This window comes from Erithacus rubecula (assembly GCF_903797595.1).
Source record: "Erithacus rubecula genome assembly, chromosome: 19".
NCBI classification, from domain to species: domain Eukaryota; kingdom Metazoa; phylum Chordata; class Aves; order Passeriformes; family Muscicapidae; genus Erithacus; species Erithacus rubecula.
Genome location: NC_136671.1, coordinates 12,972,401 through 12,995,375, shown reverse-complemented (window position 1 = coordinate 12,995,375; position 22,975 = coordinate 12,972,401). Strand labels below are relative to the sequence as shown.

Sequence of the window (22,975 nt, the reverse complement as noted above, 5' to 3'; positions counted from 1 at the left end):
ACCCCACTGGGATCCTGCCTGACTGCTCCAGGCATTTCAGGGGCTTTCTGAGGTGTCAGCAGGTGTGAAATGTGTGAAATGTGGGTTGTGCTGCTTGTGTTTGGCTTGGGGAAAAGCTGCAGCAGGGCAAATGCAAGCCCTGAGCAAGCTCTGCCTCTGTCCATTAGAAGGAGTTTGGGGTTGGTTTGTTTGTTCTGGAGCTTGTGGTGCTAACCTGGGACATCACTCTTGGGTTTTTATCTGGGGGAAGGTGAAATTGTTCTACAAGCAGCTTCTATGGCTTATTTTCCTATAGTTAATTTCCATATTAACTTATCTGTAAAATATTTGGATTCGTACAAGATTAGTAATTAGATTGCTCCAAGCCCTTGATTTATTTTATTTTTGAAGTGAGTATTGTGTAGCAGCATCATGAGAAAGGAGTGCCAGGCTGCAGCTGAGCACTGAAACCCTGTGCCAAGCCTCTGCAGAGGGGCAAGGAGCTTATCTGGAACTTCTGTTCCTTTGCACTTGCACTTCACCTGCTCAATCTGCTCAGCATTTGCCTTTTTCCTGTCCTGAGCTGATGAGCTCTGCACTCTGCACAGGTTCAGTGGAGACCTCAGCTGACTCCAGGGAGATGCTGCTCCTCAGGCACAATTATATTGCCAGGATTGTTCCAGGAAGTGAATAAATGGGAGAGAGGGCACCACGGAGAAAAAGGACAAAACTCTCATTAAATTTGTATTAGGAAGTCAAAAGCTATTTCAATAAAAACCAGGAGGGATGAGGGAAGAGTGCATGGTGATGCTTTCCACAGGTTTGTTTTTGGACTGGTTCTGCTTCTCTGCCAAGAAGTTTAACAGCCTCAGTCACGCCAGCTTCCAGAAGGAATTGTGAAATCCCACAGAATTTCCTCCCAGCCCAGGCAGTAACAGAGGGGGCCTGTTTGCTTGTGCCCATCAGAATTTGGAAGAGTTGCCAGACTGGGAGTGGGGAATCCCTGGCACTCAGGGCAGGGCTGGAGGCAAGCAGCAGGTCCTGGTTGGTGCCAGCAGGTCCTGGTTGGTGCCAGCAGGTCCTGGTTGGTGCCAGCACAGCTGAAGGCTGCCCTGTGTCTCTGTGTCCCTCTTGCTGCCCTGCAGGCTGCTTTGGGGCTGGCAGTGCCAGTGCTGCCCTGGTTTGGGGCTGGTTTGGGGCTGGTTTCAGGCTGCTTTGGGGCTGGTTTCAGGCTGGTTTGGGGCTGGTTTCAGGCTGGTTTCAGACTGGTTTGGGGCTGGTTTCAGGCTGCTTTGGGGCTGGTTTCAGGCTGGTTTCAGGCGGGGTTTCAGGTTGGTTTCAGGCTGGTTTGGGGCTGGTTTGGGGCTGGTTTCAGGCTGGTTTGGGGCTGGTTTCAGGCTGTTTCAGACTGGTTTTAGGCTCAGTTTCAGGCTGGCAGTGCCAGTGCTGCCCTGGTTTGGGGCTGGTTTCAGGCTGGTTTCAGGCTGGTTTCAGGCTGGTTTGGGGCTGGTTTCAGGCTGGTTTCAGGCTGGTTTGGGGCTGGTTTCAGGCTGGTTTGGGGCTGGTTTCAGGCTGTTTCAGGCTGGCACAGGCTGGCAGTGCCAGTGCTGCCCTGGTTTCTCAGGCTGCTGCCAGGCTCAGGCACAGCAGGGAGATGCTCTCAGTGCCCCTGCAGGGTTTGGGGCTGCAGAGTGCCCAGGGGGACTGATGGCAGCTTCCACAAGGAACTGGATTTAGGATATAACCTCCAACAACTCCCTGGGGGACTGGTGCAAAACCAAACCAGGCAGAGGTGCTGAGGATGCTGCTGGGGTGTCCTGAGCTCATCCCTTGGTCTCAGTGACCTGATAAAGCATTTCCACCCTGGCACTTTGACCTTTGGCTGTATATTGCAGTTTTATTCACTGTTCTTTTTCCCCAGCTTATATTGCTGTGTAAATACATAAAAATGTATCCTGAGGCTGCAGTTAATACCTTGATCTTTAGGCACAGGTTCTTTGCCTTTGGTTTCCTGCATTTCTGACAGAGAAACTCTGCCTAGAGCAGAGTGTTTGTGTTGGAGTGTGGGATTTGCTCATTATAAATGGATACCCATTAAAAGTCAGGTGAAATATGAGAGTGTGTACATGACTATACATTCCAGTTGTGCCTTTTGCCCTCAGAATCCTTCTGGACACCTAAATTACTTTATTTTCTGGGAGTTGAGACTCTTTATCCTCCCAGCTCTGGATGAGGTGTGGCAGCCAAGGCTGAGCTCTTGGTTTCCTCCACAGGGAGATTTTTGTTGTTATTTGCTTTTGTTGTTTATTTTTTTCTTTGTTTTTGTTTTTATTTCTGTAGGCATCAGGCCTGTGAAGCCAGGTCATCTCTGTTTGCTTGCACATCTTTAATCAGATCATCTGCAGAAAACAGGGGGGTTTATGGCAGGGCTGCCTGTAATTGCAAATTAATCTGGTGCTTCTGCACCTCATATTGCTCTGCAGAGTTTGTCAGTGCCAAATGATGCCAAACCAGGGCTCCCTTCAGCACTTGGTGGGCTGTGCTGGGATGGAGATCAGCCTGTGGCTCTGTTTGTTTGTGTTTCAGGAGAAGGAGCTGAAGGATGCTGAGCAGGAGAAGAAGCACCTGAGCCTGCAGCACGGCACTGAGTGTCCCCCAAATCTGCAGCATGGCCAGGTAACAGCCTGGGAGGTGACAGGGGCAGGGGCAGGTGACAGCAGGGGCAGAGTGCCCCTCCCAGGCACTGCTCTGGGCACTCACATCTGCATTCAGGGGAGAAACAGCAGCAGCCCCTTCTGAGAGCACTGGGCTAAAAATAAAATACAGCCTGCCATTGCCACGGGGCTCCAGAGAGTGCTGGGCACCTTCACTCGTGTCAGAGGAGCTGCTGGGCACAGCTGGGCACAGCTGGGCTGGGCTGCTGGTCACTCACAGCTGGGCACAGCTGGGCTGGGGCTGCTGGTCACTCACAACTGGGCACAGCTGGGCTGGGCTGCTGGTCACTCACAGCTGGGCTGGGGCTGCTGGTCACTCACAGCTGGGCACAGCTGGTCACTCACTGTGGCCACTGCTGGCCATGAGGGGCTGGCTGGTTCCCCAGGGCCCTGCCCACCCCAAAATTCAGAGCTGGCTCTGCCTTTTTGGCATTTTGCTGCAGTCTGTGCTCCTGGTGCTGAGGCAGCCCTGGCACGTGCTGCTGCTGAGAGCTGAAGAGGTTTTGTGTGGAAAGGCAGAGTTTTAATAGTTTGTGATGGAGGCAGCCATGTGTATCACAGCATCACTTAATTTTATCCATCCATCTGTCTGCAAATTCCTCCCTTTCCTAATGTGTTTCTCTTCTCTTTATTGTTGTTTGCACATTACCTTTGCTCTTTACCTCAGGAGGAACATAAAGATAAAGTCCCAGCTGGGCAGTTTCTCATTCTGGCTAGCACAGTCATGTGCACCATTAGAGCCATCAGGGCTCTGGTGACACTGGGAGTGCTCTAGCAGCAAGAGCACAGCTCACACAGCTGACAGGGCTTCACTGGGGGTAATGTTTGTCCTGAGGGACATTGGAAAAGTTACTAAAAGCAATTTAAAATACAGAGGTCAACATTGGTCGCATTAGCCACTAAGTTAGAAATTAAACTCCCTCTCACTATTGTAATGTCAGAATTTATCATGCTGTGGGGACTTGTTTCTTCACATCTATTAAATACTGTGAAAGGCACTGAGCAAAAATTCTGGGTGTTTGCACTGCTGGTCTCATACAACCCAAAACTTGCTATAAGAGTGCTGGCTCACTTTTAACAGATTTCACAGTATGTATTCCTAGTTATGTACCCTGAGTATTAACAAACCTTTTGTTTCCCTCCTTGCATAAGAGATTTTCTGAGGTTTTTACCCCCCACACAGAGGCTGAGGATAGATTGTGCCGTTTAGATGGCATTTTATTGCTCACAATGTGTGAAACTGCAGCTTTGGATGTGGGGGATGGAGCAGAGCTCTGAGAGAGTTAGGGCTCAGCCCTGAAGGGGAAAACCTGCCTGAATTAATTTATTCTTTTCCACCCTTGAGAGCTGGGCTGGAAACCAGGCCAAGCTCACCCAGGCTCAGGGGCTGGGGGGTTTGGGCTCTGCTGTGGCACTGGCACAGCCCCTGCCCCTCTGGGCTGGATTCACTCTGCAGGGAGGGGGCTGCTGAGCCCACCCCACACAGCTGGGACTGCACCCAGCTATCGTGGGCTGGGTGCTCTAAAAGGGAAACAAAGCCTGGGGTGGGTTATGAGGCTGCTGTTCCTGGGATGGTTTTTAGGAGTTTCTGTTCCTGGGATGGTTTTTGAATTTCTGTTCCTGGGATGGTTTTTGAATTTCTGTTCCTGGGATGGTTTTCAGGGCTCTGTGGATTGTTCAGGAAACCAAGGGCTCCCCCCAGACCCTCACTCTCCTCAGAGGAGGGCACAGGTAGTGAGTGTGAAGGCACAGTGTCCAAGTTTAGGACAAATTTGGGGAAAAAAGAGCTCCAAAGGGCCCCCCCCCCCCTTTTTTCTTTTTTACAATTCCTTCCTTCAATGAGCTCAGAAAGAATTGTTCTTGTGGTGAAAATGGAAAAAAACTTTTTATTAACAAAAATACAAAAGAAACACTCCCCCAACCCAAACCCAGATGAGACGAACCCAGCCGGTCCTCGCCGGGGAGAGTGGCAGAGCCTCCCAAGCCGACCTCCAGCAGCGGCCCCCGAAGTCCAGATCCTTGTCCTCCGGAGTCGGTGCAAAACCCTGGAGCAGGGAGAAGGGAGAGAGGGGGAGGGGCAGCCGGGAGCAGGCCCAAAGCAAGCCCAAGACAAGCTAAAGCGAGCCCAAGACAAGCAAAAGCAAACCCAAGACAAGCCAACACGGGGGCACAGACAAAACAGCTGGGGGAAAAGGAAAAAAAACGGCCAAAGCAGCCAGGGGAGGGGGTCACAGCTGAGCAGACGGCAGAGAGCAAGACACAGCCCACAACCGAAGCGCAGCAAGAGAGAGCGAGAGCCGGAAAACACCAGCCTAGATAAAACCATCCGAGGGAGGGACCGGCAGCTGCACGGGGGAAGCAAGGAGAGGAGCCAGTCCAAACATCAGCCCATAACATTCCACCCCTTATCCCACATCGTGATCATTGACACACGATTGGGATACACACTCACTAAACACGATATGGAAATTTCCTGACTTGCTTAAACCTTCAATACTTACACATTTCTTTCTATTCATAGAATCTAGTATACAATGGTGGCAACACTCAACAATAACATTTGTCTATACTTCATCCTATAGTCAGATCTCCCTGAGGTACACAGCAGGTTGTTCCATCCTTCTGCATTATCCACCAAGTACATCCTGGTCCTTGAGCAAAGGCAATCCCACGAATGGGTTTGCCTGTACTCGAGGCAGGATGAATCCATACTGTCTTTCCTAGCAACCCTCTAACATGGGCCACTGGGACTTTATCTCCATCTATCACATTAAGGCCTTCAGACTGGGCGGGACCTGCTCGGTTGGTGGAACCTCGAGTGTTGACTAACCAAGTGGCTTTTGCCAGGTGCTGCTCCCAGTTTTTAAAAGATCCCCCACCCAATGCCTTTAATGTGGTCTTCAACAATCCATTGTACCTCTCCACTTTACCTGCAGCTGGTGCATGGTAAGGGATATGGTACACCCACTCAATACCATGTTCCCTAGCCCAGGTGTCAACAAGCTTATTTTTAAAATGCGTCCCATTGTCTGACTCAATTCTCTCAGGGGTACCATGCCTCCAAAGGACCTGCTTTTCCAGGCCCAGGATGGTGTTGCGGGCAGTAGCATGGGACACAGGGTAAGTCTCCAACCACCCAGTGGTGGCTTCCACCATGGTCAGCACATAACGTTTTCCCTGGCGGGTCTGAGGCAGTGTGATGTAATCAATCTGCCAGGCCTCTCCATACTTGTATTTGGACCACCGTCCACCATACCAGAGGGGTTTTACCCGCTTGGCCTGCTTGATGGCAGCGCAAGTGTCACAGTCATGAATGACTTGGGTAATGCTGTCCATGGTAAGATCCACCCCTCGGTCTCGTGCCCACTTATAGGTGGCATCCCTACCCTGATGGCCTGAGGCATCATGGGCCCATCGAGCCAGGAACAACTCTCCCTTATGTTCCCAATCTAAGTCTATCTTTGAGACCTCTATCTGTGCAGCCTGATCTACCTGCTTGTTGTGCCTGTGTTCTTCATTAGCCCGACTCTTGGGAACATGGGCATCCACATGACGGACTTTCACGGGGAGCTTCTCCACCCGAGTGGCAATGTCTTTCCACTCATCAGCAGCCCAGATTGGTTTTCCTCTGCGTTGCCAGTCAGCCTTTTTCCACCTTTCCAGCCAACCCCACAGAGCATTGGCTACCATCCACGAATCAGTGTAAAGGTAGAGCTTTGGCCATTTCTCTCTCTCAGCAATGTCCAAGGCCAGCTGAACAGCTTTGAGTTCCGCAAATTGACTCGATCCACCTTCTCCTTCGGTAGCTTGTGCAACCTGTCGTGTGGGGCTCCATACGGCAGCTTTCCACTTCCGGTTCATCCCCACAATGCGGCAGGAACCGTCGGTGAAAAGGGCGTAGCGTGTTTCATCTGCTGGCAGCTGGTTGTACGGTGGAGCTTCTTCAGCCCGGGTCACTTGCTCCTGCTCCTCTTCATCAGAGAGACCAAAATCTTCACCTTCTGGCCAGTTTGTAATTATCTCTAAAATCCCAGGGCGATTTGGGTTACCAATACGGGCGCGCTGCGTGATGAGGGCAATCCACTTGCTCCATGTGGCGTCAGTGGCATGGTGAGTAGAGGGAACCTTTCCTTTAAACATCCACCCCAGCACTGGCAGTCGAGGTGCCAGGCGAAGTTGTGCTTCTGTGCCAATCACCTCTGAGGCAGCTTGAACTCCTTCATAGGCAGCCAAGATTTCCTTCTCTGTGGGAGTGTAGTTGGCTTCGGACCCTCTGTAGCTTCTGCTCCAGAATCCCAGGGGTCGGCCTCGGGTCTCACCAGGCACCTTCTGCCACAGGCTCCAAGACAAACCATGGCTCCCAGCTGCTGAGTAAAGTACGTTCTTCACATCTGGTCCCCTCCTGACTGGGCCAAGGGCTACTGCATGGGCAATCTCCTGTTTAATCTGAGCAAAGGCTTGCTGCTGTTCAGGGCCCCAGTGGAAATCATTCTTCTTGCGTGTAATAAGGTAAAGAGGGCTCACAATCTGGCTGTACTCAGGAATGTGCATTCTCCAAAAACCGATGGCACCTAGAAAAGCTTGTGTCTCCTTTTTATTAGTAGGTGGGGACATAGCTGTAATCTTGTTAATAACATCAGTAGGAATCTGACGCCGTCCATCTTGCCATTTCACTCCCAGGAACTGAATCTCTCGAGCAGGTCCTTTAACTTTACTCTTCTTGATGGCGAAGCCGGCTTCCAGGAGAATTTGAATAATTTTTTCTCCTTTCTCAAACACTTCCGCTGCTGTGTTTCCCCATACGATGATATCATCAATATATTGTAGATGTTCCGGAGCTTCACCCTTTTCCAGTGCAGCCTGGATCAGTCCATGACAGATGGTAGGACTGTGCTTCCACCCCTGGGGTAGTCGGTTCCAGGTGTACTGCACGCCCCTCCAGGTGAAAGCAAATTGAGGCCTGCATTCTGCTGCCAAAGGAATGGAGAAAAATTATTCAAATTCTGGGATTGCCTTTGCTCAAGGACCAGGATGTACTTGGTGGATAATGCAGAAGGATGGAACAACCTGCTGTGTACCTCAGGGAGATCTGACTATAGGATGAAGTATAGACAAATGTTATTGTTGAGTGTTGCCACCATTGTATACTAGATTCTATGAATAGAAAGAAATGTGTAAGTATTGAAGGTTTAAGCAAGTCAGGAAATTTCCATATCGTGTTTAGTGAGTGTGTATCCCAATCGTGTGTCAATGATCACGATGTGGGATAAGGGGTGGAATGTTATGGGCTGATGTTTGGACTGGCTCCTCTCCTTGCTTCCCCCGTGCAGCTGCCGGTCCCTCCCTCGGATGGTTTTATCTAGGCTGGTGTTTTCCGGCTCTCGCTCTCTCTTGCTGCGCTTCGGTTGTGGGCTGTGTCTTGCTCTCTGCCGTCTGCTCAGCTGTGACCCCCTCCCCTGGCTGCTTTGGCCGTTTTTTTTCCTTTTCCCCCAGCTGTTTTGTCTGTGCCCCCGTGTTGGCTTGTCTTGGGTTTGCTTTTGCTTGTCTTGGGCTCGCTTTAGCTTGTCTTGGGCTTGCTTTGGGCCTGCTCCCGGCTGCCCCTCTCCCTCTCTCCCTTCTCCCTGCTCCAGGGATTTGCACCGACTCCGGAGGATGAGGATCTGGACTTCGGGGGCCGCTGCTGGAGGTCGGCTTGGGAGGCTCTGCCACTCTCCCCGGCGAGGACCGGCTGGGTTCGTCTCATCTGGGTTTGGGTTGGGGGAGTGTTTCTTTTGTATTTTTGTTAATAAAAAGTTTTTTCCATTTTCACCACAAGAACAATTCTTTCTGAGCTCATTGAAGGAAGGAATTGTAAAAAAGAAAAAAGGGGGGGGGGGGGCCCTTTGGAGCTCTTTTTTCCCCAAATTTGTCCTAAACTTGGACATACTTCTAAAAGTATGAAAAGATTACACCCGGAGACCTGATGAATCTATTATCAGCTGGCTGGTTCGTCTCTGGGATGCGGCAGGTGAGGCCACAGTTTTGGATGGCTCTGAGGCGAGACATTTGGGGTCTCTGTCTCATGATCCTGTTATCGACCAGGGCGTGATGAGAGGGGCTAACCCTCAAAGTCTCTGGGAACGGGTCCTGGATAGTGTGGCACAAAGATATCTGTGTGCAGATGACTTATATGTTCAGCAGACCCGATGGAAAACCATAGAGCAGGGGGTCCAACGCCTCAGGGAAATGGCAGTAACAGAAATTATTTTTTCGGATGATGTAACAACTAGAAATCCAGACCTGGTACCATGCACACCGGTGATGTGGAGAAAGCTCGTGCGGCTTGGGCCACCTGAGTATGCATCTGCCCTAGCGATAATGAAGAGAGATGAGGTGTATGAGACAGTACTCGATATGGCAAAGAAGCTTCGTGCATATGCGGATGCAGTACATGGCCCGACTCATGCTAGGATTGCAGCTGTGGAAACACGCTTGCAAAACTTAGAAGATAAAATAGAGAAAAATCATCGGAGACTCAGGGAGGAGATTAAGGAGGACCTCCTCCAAATTTCAGCTGTACAGATTAGAAACCCTGATATCCAACGCAGACGTTACCCCAGTTGGGAGAGAGGGTACACTCCCCGAGCTGAGTTGTGGTTCTTCTTGCGAGATTCTGGAGAGAACATGAGAAGATGGGATGGGAAGCCTACTGCTGTTCTGGCACAACGAGTGCGGGATTTGAAGGAAGAAAAAATTTCCAAAAAGAAAGCCGCTCCTGTTTCTCGCAGCCAAAGTGCCGAATGTGATACTGATAATGACATGTCTGACCCTCTTGAGGGAACTTCTAAGATGTATGCCTCAGAGAGGGCACCAAGAAGTATGTCCAAGTTTAGGACAAATTTGGGGAAAAAAGAGCTCCAAAGGGCCCCCCCCCCCCTTTTTTCTTTTTTACAATTCCTTCCTTCAATGAGCTCAGAAAGAATTGTTCTTGTGGTGAAAATGGAAAAAACTTTTTATTAACAAAAATACAAAAGAAACACTCCCCCAACCCAAACCCAGATGAGACGAACCCAGCCGGTCCTCGCCGGGGAGAGTGGCAGAGCCTCCCAAGCCGACCTCCAGCAGCGGCCCCCGAAGTCCAGATCCTTGTCCTCCGGAGTCGGTGCAAATCCCTGGAGCAGGGAGAAGGGAGAGAGGGGGAGGGGCAGCCGGGAGCAGGCCCAAAGCAAGCCCAAGACAAGCTAAAGCGAGCCCAAGACAAGCAAAAGCAAACCCAAGACAAGCCAACACGGGGGCACAGACAAAACAGCTGGGGGAAAAGGAAAAAAAAACGGCCAAAGCAGCCAGGGGAGGGGGTCACAGCTGAGCAGACGGCAGAGAGCAAGACACAGCCCACAACCGAAGCGCAGCAAGAGAGAGCGAGAGCCGGAAAACACCAGCCTAGATAAAACCATCCGAGGGAGGGACCGGCAGCTGCACGGGGGAAGCAAGGAGAGGAGCCAGTCCAAACATCAGCCCATAACACACAGGATGCAAAATGAGCTGGCTGCTGGATTGAGCAGAGCAGCATCAGAGATGAACGTTCCCTGTTGCTGCTGCTCTGTTGAGGTCAGCTGTGTTTGCCCCTGGGAACTTTGATGTTTGGATGTGCTCCCTGAGTAACCCAAGTTCATGTCTGTCCCACATGGGCTCAGGCAGCCTGCAGAGAGCATTAAAGTCACATTTAGGAGCAAATGTCTGGAAAGGAAAAAGGGAAATGATGGTCTCATCAAGCTTTATGGTGCCATCTGGGTTATATAAATACACAGCATTCCATGGAATTCAGGATCTCAGAGGAGGAACTCCTGGGGAGAATTCCCTGTAGGAATATTGAAAGGTATCAGTGTTTCTGGGAATAACAATAATAATTATCCAAAGGAGTTTGGTAGATTTGGTTCTGTTCTTTCCAGTGCTCAAAATCCAAACCCTGTTCAAAAGTTGATCTGCCAGCAGTAGAGAAATTCTCAGCCACTGCTCTGTTCCTAAGCTTTACCAATTTAGGCAGGCAGAGTGGGATCCTGAATGCAAGATCCTGAGATGTGTAAAATTCCTGCAGTTCTACCTGCCTCTAACCCATCTCTTCCAAAATTCCACCAGCAGCCTGGAAAGAACTGGTTGTTCTGAGAGCCCCTGCAGGGAGAAGCTGTTCCCCTGCTCCCAAAAATATTCAGAGTATAACAACCAGTGAGTTTTAGAAAAGCTCCTTTCCAGAGGTTGGTGTGAATTGTCTTGGAGACAGGGAAATCTAAATCTGACAAAAATAAAATAACCTCTTCTTGTAACTTGTTCAAAATCTTGCGGCTCATTAATCCTGAGGAAATGAATCCCAGGCAAGAGCAGGATTGCATCATTGATCCTGGCACCTCACTGCTTCCTTTTCCACCCCATTATTCCCCAACAATATACACTGACTGATCTGAGCAATACAATCCATGATGCAGGAGTTAATAGATTCTGAAAATCCATTGTTTAATGGTTTCCTTATAGAGAACTGAGAGGAAGGGAAAAGCAAAATCTGTGCACAGGAAAAAAAATCCTGAGGTTGACAATAATTGCATCAGTTCTTGTGGAAAACATGATTTGTTCCCTTTTCCTCTCTTTTTTTCTAGTCCACTGCACTCCAAAGAGCCCTTCTGCAGAGCTGAATGCAAGGGCTGCCTGCACCACTGGGATTGTTTGGTCCATGGCAAAATGTGCAAGTAACAGACTGGGGCCAGAGGGCAAAGGAAAAGGCTGAATCAGCTTTCCAGACATGGATTAGCAAATGGCCAGCAGAGAAATCCATGTCCAGGACTGCTGCGTGCCATTTGCTCTTCCAGGAAAAAATAAAAATACATTAAAAAAAAAAAAAAAAAAAAAAAAAAAAAAAAAAAAAAAAAAAAAAAAAAAAAAAAAAACCCAAAAAAAAAAAAAAAAAAAAAACAACCAGAAAAAAAAAAAAAAAATTGGGGAGGTGGGGGGAGAAACTTGTCACTCCCTGAGTGGAGTCAGGAGCTGCCCAAGATGAAATCCTGAGCACTGAGCACTTTGCCCTGCCAGGACCTGCCAGGACCTGCCAGCCCTGAGGGTGCTGCAGTTCCAGAGGAAACAGATGCTCACTGAAAATGGTTTTGCTTCCTTCCCTTCTGTAAGCACTGCAGAAAGGTGGCAATAGTGTGTGGAAATCATACTGGGGTTTTTTTACCCTGGTGTTTTTCCTGGTGTTTTTTTTTCTTGGTGTCCAAGATGCAGTTTCTGATATGGTACAAGCTGTAATAATCCTGTTAAGCTCAATACTGATCTCATAAAGTGATCAGGGCTAAGAAATCAAATTTTCAGCTGATCTGAATTAAAGAAGGAACTTTTCCATGGCAGGCTAAAGTAATTCAATGTATTTTCTTGTTTTCTGTGTCTGTTTATGAAGTAGTCATTATCACTGATGATTCATAAAATCCTGTATAAAAAGACTTGATCCTTCTGAACTGGTTAATGTAGGACCAAGTGAATTCAATCACAAAGCAAATCTTATTTTGTGAGTGTCTGATCCTTTAAATATCACCTGTATGGAAAAGTTTTAAGGGAGAGCAAGGGGTTTGTTGCAGAAGAACACCTATTTTTGCATTGCAGGTGCACTGATTTCAGGTGTTAACACAGGCTGATCATGTGTATTTGTGTTTATTCTGAAGTCAGTTTACACTTAAAAGAGCCCAGAAGAAATGTAAATTTGCGTTTTGTTTTATATGTATATATTTGTTAGATCTCTGCCTCTTTATAGAGCACCCCACCCCGAGATCCAGAGAATTTAGGAATGTTTTGATTGACCCTCACTCTGTGCATGGCAGGGTGTATTTGTTTAAACTTCCATGGGCTGTGCATAATTCCAGTTTGGCTGCCAGCAGTCCCTGCTGAAATGTTCTGTGGGTATGAGACACCCTCAGCTCCCTCAATGAAAATCCCTTTGGCTCCTGGGCTTTTCTCCTCTTTCCTCTGAACCTTTCCCTTCCTCCACTTGCAGAAATACTTGTGCCAGCTGTGCTTTGCCTGCATTCCCTGCAGTCTGGGCAATAACCCTGTTTTGTTTTTCCAGGTAAAATCAGACTATGAGCACCTTCGAGAAACCCTCCTCAGAGTGACCCAGGAACGAGATTTGGCTGTAAGGGGGAAACACCAGCTCCAAGCCAAGCTGGAGAACTTAGAGCAGGTCCTAAAGGTGTGTGCCAGCCCTAAATCCTAAATTTGTGCATCTGCAGAGCCAGGCACTGAATGCCCTCCCAGCTCTGCTCTCAGGTGTGCATGAGAACTCCAGGTGCTGACAGGGATCCCAGACACAGAGAATTCTGTATCTGACTCTTCATTAGCAACTCCCCTGTGCACTTAGTTAAGCCAAAGTGAGAAAGAGATGATGAGAACATGAACAAGCTGCACAAATATTTTACTTCAGAGAGCTCTGTGTGCCAGTCTACAAAATATTCCTGTGGCCTTTACCTTCTGTACCTCTCGCTGTTCTGCTTAAGAACTTCTTCAAAAATTTTCTTGAGCAGAAACAAGAGTTGTCAGGTGGGAACAGGGCTCCTGGCTTTTCATGCTGAGTGCTTTTGTGCCCTGAGCAGAGCACCTGGAGCAGACCTGCAGCCCTGGAGCTCCTTCAGCACTGAGCACTGCAGCTCATGGTGTTTCATGTGTGTCCTCACACACTCAGGAAATCAGCACTTTGGGAAAACTGCCTGCAGCTTTCCAGCCAGTGCAAAAAAGTTGTGAGGAACGTTCAGCCTAGTTTCCCTGTCTGAAAAGAAGTTCAGCTTCTCTTTTGAGAAATTCAGGCTGCATCAGCAGAGCAGAAAAGATGGAGATGTGCTGAGCTGGCTGATTGTGCAGGGCTGGCAGTGCCTGCGGTGTGGCAGGCTCTGATTTCAGCAATTCCCATTCATCCCTGCCCTGCTGCTCCCAGCCAGCTGCAGCACAGCTGGTCCTGTCACCAGGGCAGGGTGAGGGTTCAGTCTGCTCCCCCTCCAGCCCTGGGCTCGGGTTCTGCTCTGCACACAGGCTGGTCCTGCCCTGTGCCTGGGGCTGGGACACCCTGCCCTGCCCAGCTGGAGCAGCCTGGGCTCTCACACCCCTCTGGGGAACAAGAACCATTGCAGCAGCCCCCAGGTGCTTCCAGCAGCAGTTTGTCCCTCCAGCTCCAGAGTCTGGAAGGTGAATGCAGGATGTGCTCCCTGGTGCCTTTGCTCTGGCAGATCTCTGCAAACTCCTGCACAGAGCATTCGACAGTGGCCCTGGAGTGGGGACTCCCTGCCCCATTTTCTCTCTGCTCCTCTAATCGTGGCTTTGCCCTCTGGTGCTGCAGAGCATTAATTAGGAGCTCTGGAGAGGGAGGAGGGAAGTGCAAATTCACAGGTGCCTGAACTGACAGGGACAGCACAGGCAAAGGGAGTGTCACTGTCACCTCCTGCACAGGCCACGGGCTCCTGCTCACTGCTGCTTGCAATCAAAGAATTAATAAATCCCAAGCAGAGGCCAAGTGGAGAAATTTCTGCTGTTTTTGCAAGCACATGCAGGCTGAGAGGTGTGAGCCCCCTGTGCTGTGGGGAGTGTGCAGCAGGCAATAACTGCTCGTTACAGGTTAGAAATGTGCTCCATCAAATCCCCTCTTGTGGACAATAGGAGATATTTTGGGCTGTTCTTGTCAATTTTCACCTTGCATTTGTTTTCCCAGGTGCTGGTTTCTAACAGGTTTGTGTGCAATAACTCAGTGCTGCAGATAAGGCATTGTGCCTCTGCTCTGAGACTATTATGGGAATAGGATGTAATTTGGAAAATAAAAATCTTTAATACCAGGTTCACCAGGGAAGAGATCAGAATCTAGAAAGAGATCTTTCTTAACTCCCATTTATTAAGAGGGTGTTTTGAAAGTTGCAGTGAGGCTGGGGGAGTAATATTAACCTGTAATGAAAAAGATTTCTATCTGCAAAGGGTGTCTTGACATTGTGCAGCTTGTGCTCTTCCCAGGAGCCTTTCTCATATTGCTTTGAGTCATGAGCATCAAATATCCTTCAGAGGTTGTCTGTGCATCCTGTGCAGTCCCTTTGTCCAAACCCACCTGTGGTAGCTCTGCTCTGTCTCATTTTCTGTAGATAACAGGCAGGGATCAGCAAAGGCAAGCTGTTTCTTTTGGGTCAGCATTTGCAAAACAAACCACAGCAGCACATCCTAGATAAGGGGCACTCAGGGAGCTGGCAGGGTAATTTTTTATTTGGTTTGTCAGCACAATGCTCCCAGTACCTGCTGGAGAAATGGGCCCTGCTCCCCTGGGCATGGCCAGGGCTGCTCCTGGCAGAGGCAGAGCCCTGCAGCCTGCCAGGGGTCATGTCCCAGTGCCTGAGCTGCCCCTGGCTGTGTTCTAAACTCCAATTCTTCTAAATTCCAATTCTTCTAAATTCCAGCCCCAGCTGCTTTCCCTCCTGCCTGCCTGGGGTGCCAGGGAGGTTTCAGGGAGGTTTCATGCATTCCTGGCATGGCAGCCTGAGCTGCAGCTGGGGCTGTGCAGTGCCCTGCCTGTCCTTGTCCTTGTCCCTGTCCCTGTCCCTGTCCCAGCCCATACCCTGACATTGTCCCTGTCCCAGCCCATGTCTGACAGTGTCCCTGTCCCTGTCCCTGTCCCAGCACATGCCCTGACAGTGTCCCTGTCCCTGTCCCAGCCCATGCCCTGACAGTGTCCCTGTCCCTGTCCCAGCCCATGTCCTGACAGAGTCCCTGTCCCTGTCCCTGTCCCTGTCCCAGCCCATGCCCTGACAGTGTCCCTGTCCCTGTCCCAGCCCATGTCTGACAGTGTCCCTGTCCCTGTCCCAGCCCATGTCCTGACAGAGTCCCTGTCCCTGTCCCTGTCCCTGTCCCTGTCCCAGCCCATGTCTGACAGTGTCCCTGTCCCTGTCGCTGTCCCAGCCCATGTGTGACAGTGTCCCTGTCCCTGTCCCTGTCCCAGCACATGCGAGAGGCTGCGGAGCGGCGGCAACAGCTGGAGCTGGAGCATGAGCAAGCCTTGGCTGTCCTCAACGCCAAACAGCAGGAGATTGAGCTGCTGCAGAAGGTAGGGACACAGAGGGGACAGGGAGGGGACAGGGCCAGGCAGGAATGGAGCTCCTGCAGGAGGCACATGGGGCCAGGGCCAGGCAGGTGGCACCAGGAGCTGCAGGGACAGAGCAGACACCTGGGGTGGCTGTCCTGGCTGAAGGAATTGCTGCTCCTGCCTGGCTGGCTCCATGGCACTGCTGCTCCCTGGAACAAGGGGGTGCTGGCTGTGCCCATGGATTTATAAATGAATTTATCAGTTCTTTAACCTGAGCCCAGGGAACCTGAGCTCTGCCTTTTCCCAGCAGGGTAAGAGTGGCACAATCTCCTTTGCATTTCCATTGCTTCCCTCCAGCTCTGGCTTGGTAACACTTGTGCATTTCTTCAGTGTCACAAAGGAATCCAGTCTCAATCTCTGGACAATCAAAATCCCAGCTCCCTTCATTTCCAGTGTGCTGGTAACACTCTCACTGACACATCAATGCTGGGTTTGGATTTATTTGGCCTCTGTTCCACACATGCAACTCTTGCTCCCTTTCTCCTGTAAACTGGATTAAAGAAACCCCTGACACATCACAGTGGATCTGCCTTGTGCAGAATGTTTGTGTGGCAGGGGTCGGTGTCCAGCCAGCACCAGCCCACCACAGAAACTGAACACTTCCTTAAACACCTCATTTCCAAGGTCATTCTCTAATTCAAAAATCACTTTAACACTTTTTTTTCACCCTGCAATTTCTCAGTATTCATTATAATACAAAAACCATGATGTTGAGTTTCAGTCTTGCCAAAGTCACTTAAAGCTGCAATTGTCTCAGTGTTAATGTTGGTTTTTCCAATGGCTGGACTAGATTAAAACACAGAAATAATGCTGCTAATGATAATTTGGTAGAGAATTGGCACAGAGGGACCTTCTCAGCAGAATAAAAGATGTATCTAATATACTTGCTTGAAATAGAAAGCTGTAGTTGACCAAATGAAATCTCCCAGTTCATTTTCTTTCAGTCTTTCTCAATGTGTACTTAGGCACACTGCAAAATGCCATTTCTAGTTATATTCAGCTGTTATTATTAGAACTGCCTCATTAATTTTGGACTTAAATTTCCAGGCAAAGGAATGAAATCAAAGGAAGATACAGCATTTCTTGCTGATTTTTGTTGCATTCCTGTAATAAATCCTCCTTTGGACAGGCAGGAGACAAATGTGTGAGCTGCTGCTCCTGTGTGAGCTGTGACAGGCACTGAGCACAGCCCAGGCTCTGCTGGGGCTGCTATTTCACCCAAGCTCAGCAGATAAATATTTTAAATAAATCTGTTACCTGTTATAACACATCACTGCCAGCTCTGAGCAGGAACTGCTGGCTCACATTTCATCCAGAGCTGCCTCCCAATGGACACAGCATGAGTGAGTTAAACTCTTTTTTCTTTATTGTTTTTTTATTGGACTCATCTTTACTTGAAGCAGGATTTCCAGAGGGAAGTAGAAATTCTGGGCAGTAACAGGATGGATTTCCCAGCACATCTTGGCACGTTTTGGGTGCTGATGGTCCCCCAGAATTGTCACTGCAGAGCAGAGCCAGGCACTGCTACAGCCCCATGCACTTGCTGTCACACTCTGAATACAAATAAAAGTTCATTCTCTTTTGAATACATGATCAGATTTTTCAGCCTAGCAGGAAGAACACAATGCTGTCCATCAAGGTTTGGTGTTGGATGGTCTTTTTCTTTAAGCAATCGCAGCAGAGGCAGTTTGATGTTCAGCAGAGATAGCTGTTGATGCAGGTCCTGTCATCATCCCGAGCTCAGCTCTGGGAGCTTTCATTAACCTTGTCCTGGTGGGTGGCTCCAGCTTCCTGCTACCTGCTGCCACATGGCTGCTGCTGCTCCTGGAGCCACTATCCTGGGTATTATTGTTATTATTATTGTTATTATTGTTGTTATTGTTCTGCTTGCAGGCAGAGTTCTGGCTGTGGTACAGGCAGGAATGGGGCTGGGCTGCAGGGTCAGGGGGCTCTGCCAGCCTGCAGGACAGGGAGGGACACTGGGGGTTGTGGGTTTGGGTTTCTGGATTTGGGTTTGTGGGTTTGGGTCTGTGGGTTTGGGTTTGTGGGTTTGGGTCTGTGGGTTTGGGTCTGTGGCTTTGGTCTATGGATTTGGGTTTGTGAATTTGGTTGCAGATTTGGTCTGTGGTTTTGTTCTGTGGGTTTGGGACTATGGGTTTGGTTTCTGGATTTAGGTCTGTGGTTTTATTCTGTGGATTTGTTCTGTGGCTTTGGCTTTGTGGTTTTGGTCTGTGGATTTGGGTCTGTGTGTTTGGGTTTGTGGTTTTGTTCTGTGGTTTTGGGTTTGTGTGTTTGTTCTGTAGGTTTGGGTTTGTGGATTTGTTCTGTGGTTTTGGGTCTGTGGTTTTGGGTCTGTGGTTTTGGGTTTGTGGTTTTGGGTCTGTGTGTTTGTTCTGTGGGTTTTGTTCTGTGGCTTTGTTCTGTGGCTTTGGGTGTGTGGTTTTGTTCTGTGGGTTTGGGTTTGTGTTTTTGGTCTGTGGTTTTGGTCTGTGGTTTTGGGTCTGTGTGTTTGTTCTGTGGGTTTTGTTCTGTGGGTTTGGGTTTGTGTGTTTGTTCTGTGGGTTTTGTTCTGTGGGTTTGGGTTTGTGTTTTTGGTCTGTGGGTTTATTCTGTGGGTTTGTTCTGAGGTTTTGGGGGTGACTCTATGCCTGGCCCAGCTCCCACTGGAGGATTGGGGCAGCCCTGAGCTGGTGGGAGCTGCAGTTAAACAGGGCTGCAGCCATGGCACATTAAATTGAACTGTCTGGGGGTTCTTCCCCCACTCAACAGGAGGGGCTGTGACTTTCCTCTGGTGAGGAATTTGCAGAATGATACAGGGATTAGCAAAATCTGTGCTTATCTTGGGCCAGCTTCAACAAAACAGTGAAAACTTACAGGGAAATAAAATGAGGATAACCCAAAGTTACTGAGTGCTGTTTATTTGGTTTTAAGGTTTAGGCTTTTCCCAACCCAAATTTGCTAACTGAATTTCTGAGCTACATAAAGCACACTCTTTTATTTATTTATTTATTTATTCCCTCTTTTTGTCTCTGACTCAGTTGATTGGATCTGAAGTGTTGCTCCCCTCTTCTCAAACAGCAGCAGTGCTCAGTCTCCCAAAATAAACATTTCCTTCTGAGCTGGCACAGCCACCCCTGCTGGATGGAAGCTGGGGCTGAGGAGAATTGTGCTGCTTTGTGTGCTCACAGCATATCATATGTGGCATGACTAATTCATTTTCCTTCTTCCTCCTTTCCCCCTTGTTTCCTTTTTCCTTTCCCACAAAACCCAGGCTCAGGTTGAAGCTAAGAAGGAACATGAAGGAGCAGTTCAGTTGCTAGAGGTAAGATCCCCTGGCTTGTCCTTCTCAACAGCATCATTTACAGCATCAGACCTTGTGGACATTTCAAGGAATATGTAGGCAAAGAGGGGTTTTTATCTCTTCTGATGTAATTGCATCCTTGAAGATTTATAATTCAGTTAGGAGTGCATTAAGCTGAGCTGTTGGGAGTGATGTATGTTTCTCTTTCCCTACCATTTTTTGTAAAATACTATTAAAGGGAGTGATTAATGATGAGGATTTTGATTTATTAGTCTGGAAATACAGCAGCAAATACCAATCAGTTACCTAGGGTTCCTAATTAAATACTGTCTAACAAACATGAAGCAACATGTTAAAGGGCCAGAAATTGTGAAGCTAATGATAGAATTGAGATACTGCAAAAAACCTTCAAAGGGTGAAAGAGAACACTTCATTTCTCTGCCTGAAGAAAAGGCATTAAATGGTTTTAAGTGTTAAAGTTCATATGCTAAAGAAGGTGCAAAAATATGGGTTGATAATAGCAAGTGCATTGTCAATATTTAATTTAGAAATCTGCATTTATCTGAAGGTAATTTCCAGTCTCTTTACCTCCCCACAGTATTTCTATAGGTACTTGTACCATGCCTTGGGACAGGTGATTTTTTCCCAGTGCATTGATTAACCTTAAAAAAACCAAAATTAAAGCATTTATTTATTATTATCTATAAATTTGATATTCCCACAGAATGTTTTACTCAGAGGCTTTCATTTCCATCATGTATGTTCAGTTTGTTTTAGCTTCCAGACCATAAACTGAAGTTATGATTTAATGCCTGGTGGAAAGTGTAAGATACAGAACAGGAACAAGACAGGCAGGAGATTATTCACCCCCTCGAGCTGAGCACAGTTCTAATTTAGCTGATTTGTCTGCAACCTCGGATTTGCATAACCCCACCAAGATTTCCAGAGCTTTTGCTTTTTATTGCCACAAGCACTTTATTTTTCAGCATTTTATTTAACGTGCCTTCTGCAGTTTCAGCTCAGCAGCAGTGTTGGTTTCTGTGGCATTGTCTGTGTTAATGCATGTTTTTACAGTGCAACTGTTCTAGTAGACTTGGCTTTGAAATGTAAAGAAATTATTCAAAACTGGTTTTATTTCTTTGTTTATTTCACATCTCTTTGTTTACTGTGTCTTGTTTGGGATTTGTTGCTTTGCACCTCACCCAGAACACCTTGGACAGCATGCAGGTATTTCAGGGCATCAATTAATTCTCCTCTCCTGTCCTGACCCCTGCACTTGTCCCTGGCATGGGAGCGTGCCAGAACCATTGTCATGCCAGCATGCTTTGCATTAATTGGCCCAGGACCAAATCACCGAACCAGGATCCTCTTCTACAAGAAATTCATCTTCATTTTGGAAGACTTGGATCCTGGTTTCCAAGTCAGTTCCTCACAGCATGCCCAGCAGGAATGGTCTGGGAGCTTCCTCATGACTGTGGCTTTCTGGCTGTATGGGTTTTCTCTGAATTCAGAGGTTCCTTTGCTAAGGCAGAGACTTGATGCTCTTTATGTGGGGTATTCTCCCCTGAGTGCCCAGTGAAGCCTTTGCTGGGCTGTGAGATGGAGCCTGCACAGCAGAACCTGCTGATTGCTGCCCTGAATTCAGAGCTGCCCACCTGGAAAGCTGCTCACCACCCTCCCTGTCCTGTGTGCACAGTGCCTGTCTGCAATGGATGAGATCTGCTTGGCTCTCCACCTCTGAAAATTCAAATTCCATCAGATTTTAGCAGCAGCACTCAGTGCTGTGCGAGGAGCTTGGCAGTGCCAAGTGCCAGACATCCCATCTGCTGGGAGCAGGAAAGGCTCAGCTCCAGCTCAGGGACACCTGGGACACCTGTGTGCCACCCTGGGCAGGGCAGGAGCCAGGGCAGGAGCCAGGGCACAGGGCAGAGAGCCACAGTTCTGAGCCAGAACAGAGATCAAATGGCAGGAGCCAGGGCACAGGGCAGAGAGCCACAATTCTGAGACAGAACACAGATTAAATGGCAGGAACCACAGCACAGGGCAGAGAGTCACAGTTCTGAGCCAGAACACAGATTAAATGGCAGGAACCACAGCACAGGGCAGAGATTCACAATTCTGAGCCTGTGAACACAGATTAAATGGCAGGAACCACAGCACAGGGCAGAGAGTCACAGTTCTGAGACAGATTAAATGGCAGGAGCCATGGCACAGAGCAGAAATTCACAATTCTGAGCCTGTGAACACAGATTAAATGGCAGGAGCCAGGGCACAGGGCAGAGAGCCACAATTCTGAGACAGAACACAGATTAAATGGCAGGAACCACAGTACAGGGCATTAATTCACAATTCTGAGCTAGAGCACAGATTAAATGGCAGGAACCACATCACAGGGCAGAAATTCACAATTCCGAGTTAGAACACAGATTAAATGGCAGGAACCACAGCACAGGGCAGAAATTCACAGTTCTGAGACAGAACACAGATTAAATGGCAGGAGCCAGGGCACAGGGCAGAGAGCCACAGTTCTGAGACAGAACACAGATTAAATGGCAGGAACCACAGCACAGGGCAGAGAGTCACAATTCTGAGTTAGAACACAGATTAAATAGCAGGAACCACAGCACAGGGCAGAGAGTCACAGTTCTGAGCCTCTGAGTGCAGGAACCACAGCCCAGAACATGAAATCTCTACTTGCTCAGAAGAAAAAGCAAAGAAGGCATTTCCTGCAAGACAAATAATTTTTAAGTTAATAAATAATATTAATGCTTTTTCAAAAATACTTTTAAGGTAGCCTTAGCTTCTTGTTGAGGTCTGGCTTGTGCTGCTTTTATTTTTTATTTTGTGCTAGAGTTCCCATAACTGCTTGTGGAAAGGTCAGTAATATTCTCAGAGTTGAAGAGCTCATCCTTAAGCTTTCCTTTGGAAAGTGGGGTCCAAAACACCCAAGCCAGTTTTCTTCCTTGTTTTGCTTGATGTCCTTTTGAAGCTGTGCATAGATGCCATTTCCATGCAGCAAATTAACAATTAGCAAAGCCTGACATTTCCTGTGCTCAAAAACAGAGTGAAAAAATGAAAGACAAAAACCCCAAGTATTTCATTGTGTAAAACTCCCATAATGTTTGATTCTTACTGTTCTTCCTTTCATAGTCAATCAGATGGATTGAGATTTCTTTTGTAGAAATAATTTAATTTGTATGTCATGAATGCAAAGAAATTATATCTTTCAATTTCACTCTAAAAAAGTATTTGTTACAAGAAACGGAACAAACAGTAACACCTTGTGTAGTAGAACAATTGGATTTTTGACTTCTTCTGTGGTGCTGTAAGTATTTTCCTTTAGCTAAGACCTTTCTATAAGTGGTGTGTAATACTTGTTGTTTTCCTGATCTATAAAATGTACAGTTTTTTTTACCCAAACTGAGAATGGGATTTTTTCCTTAAAAACCCCAAAACTCTAAAGTTAGGTTGAATTAATTTAATTGCCATCCAGATTTCTTTTTTAGTCCAGTTGCTTAACTCAGCACAAGAGGGGTTTTTAATTAAGGTGATGTTTGTTCCCCATGAAGCTCCAGACTGGGATACTTTATTATATAATGATTATATATTCTGAATTATATCCTTTATAAGGATAAATTATTACATCCTTGATTTAGCTGGTGTGGTGGATGTGCAGATCTGGAGGAAAGGTTTCATGCTGTAGTGTTCTCTGGGCCCAAATTCTGCACGGGCCACTGGGGCTTTCCTTGTCCTTGTTGGGTTTTAATTACAAATGTTGCTGGGACATTCTGGGCTATTCTGGGCCATTCTGAGCCGTGCTGGGCCATTCTGGGCCATTCTGGGCTGTGCTGGGCCATT

At 48.0% G+C, this 22,975-nt stretch overlaps 1 protein-coding gene across 6 annotated transcripts in view; it reads left to right on the top strand.

The window, feature by feature from the left end:
• RIMBP2 (RIMS binding protein 2) overlaps nt 1-22,975 on the top strand; it is a 91,731-nt gene that overhangs the window by 35,878 nt on the left and 32,878 nt on the right. For 2 of the 6 annotated variants that reach the window (XM_079322129.1, XM_079322128.1), the window contains exons 3-6: nt 2,572-2,670; nt 12,778-12,900; nt 15,673-15,777; nt 19,088-19,138. In XM_079322129.1, coding sequence (XP_079178255.1) covers nt 15,676-15,777; nt 19,088-19,138 — 153 coding nt within the window. In that variant the 5' untranslated portion in view covers nt 2,572-2,670; nt 12,778-12,900; nt 15,673-15,675. Of the gene's footprint in view, nt 1-2,568; nt 2,671-12,777; nt 12,901-15,672; nt 15,778-17,116; nt 17,160-19,087; nt 19,139-22,975 lie in introns of those variants that run through there. The other 4 variants (XM_079322127.1, XM_079322130.1, XM_079322132.1 and 1 more) reach the window with 3 other exon arrangements.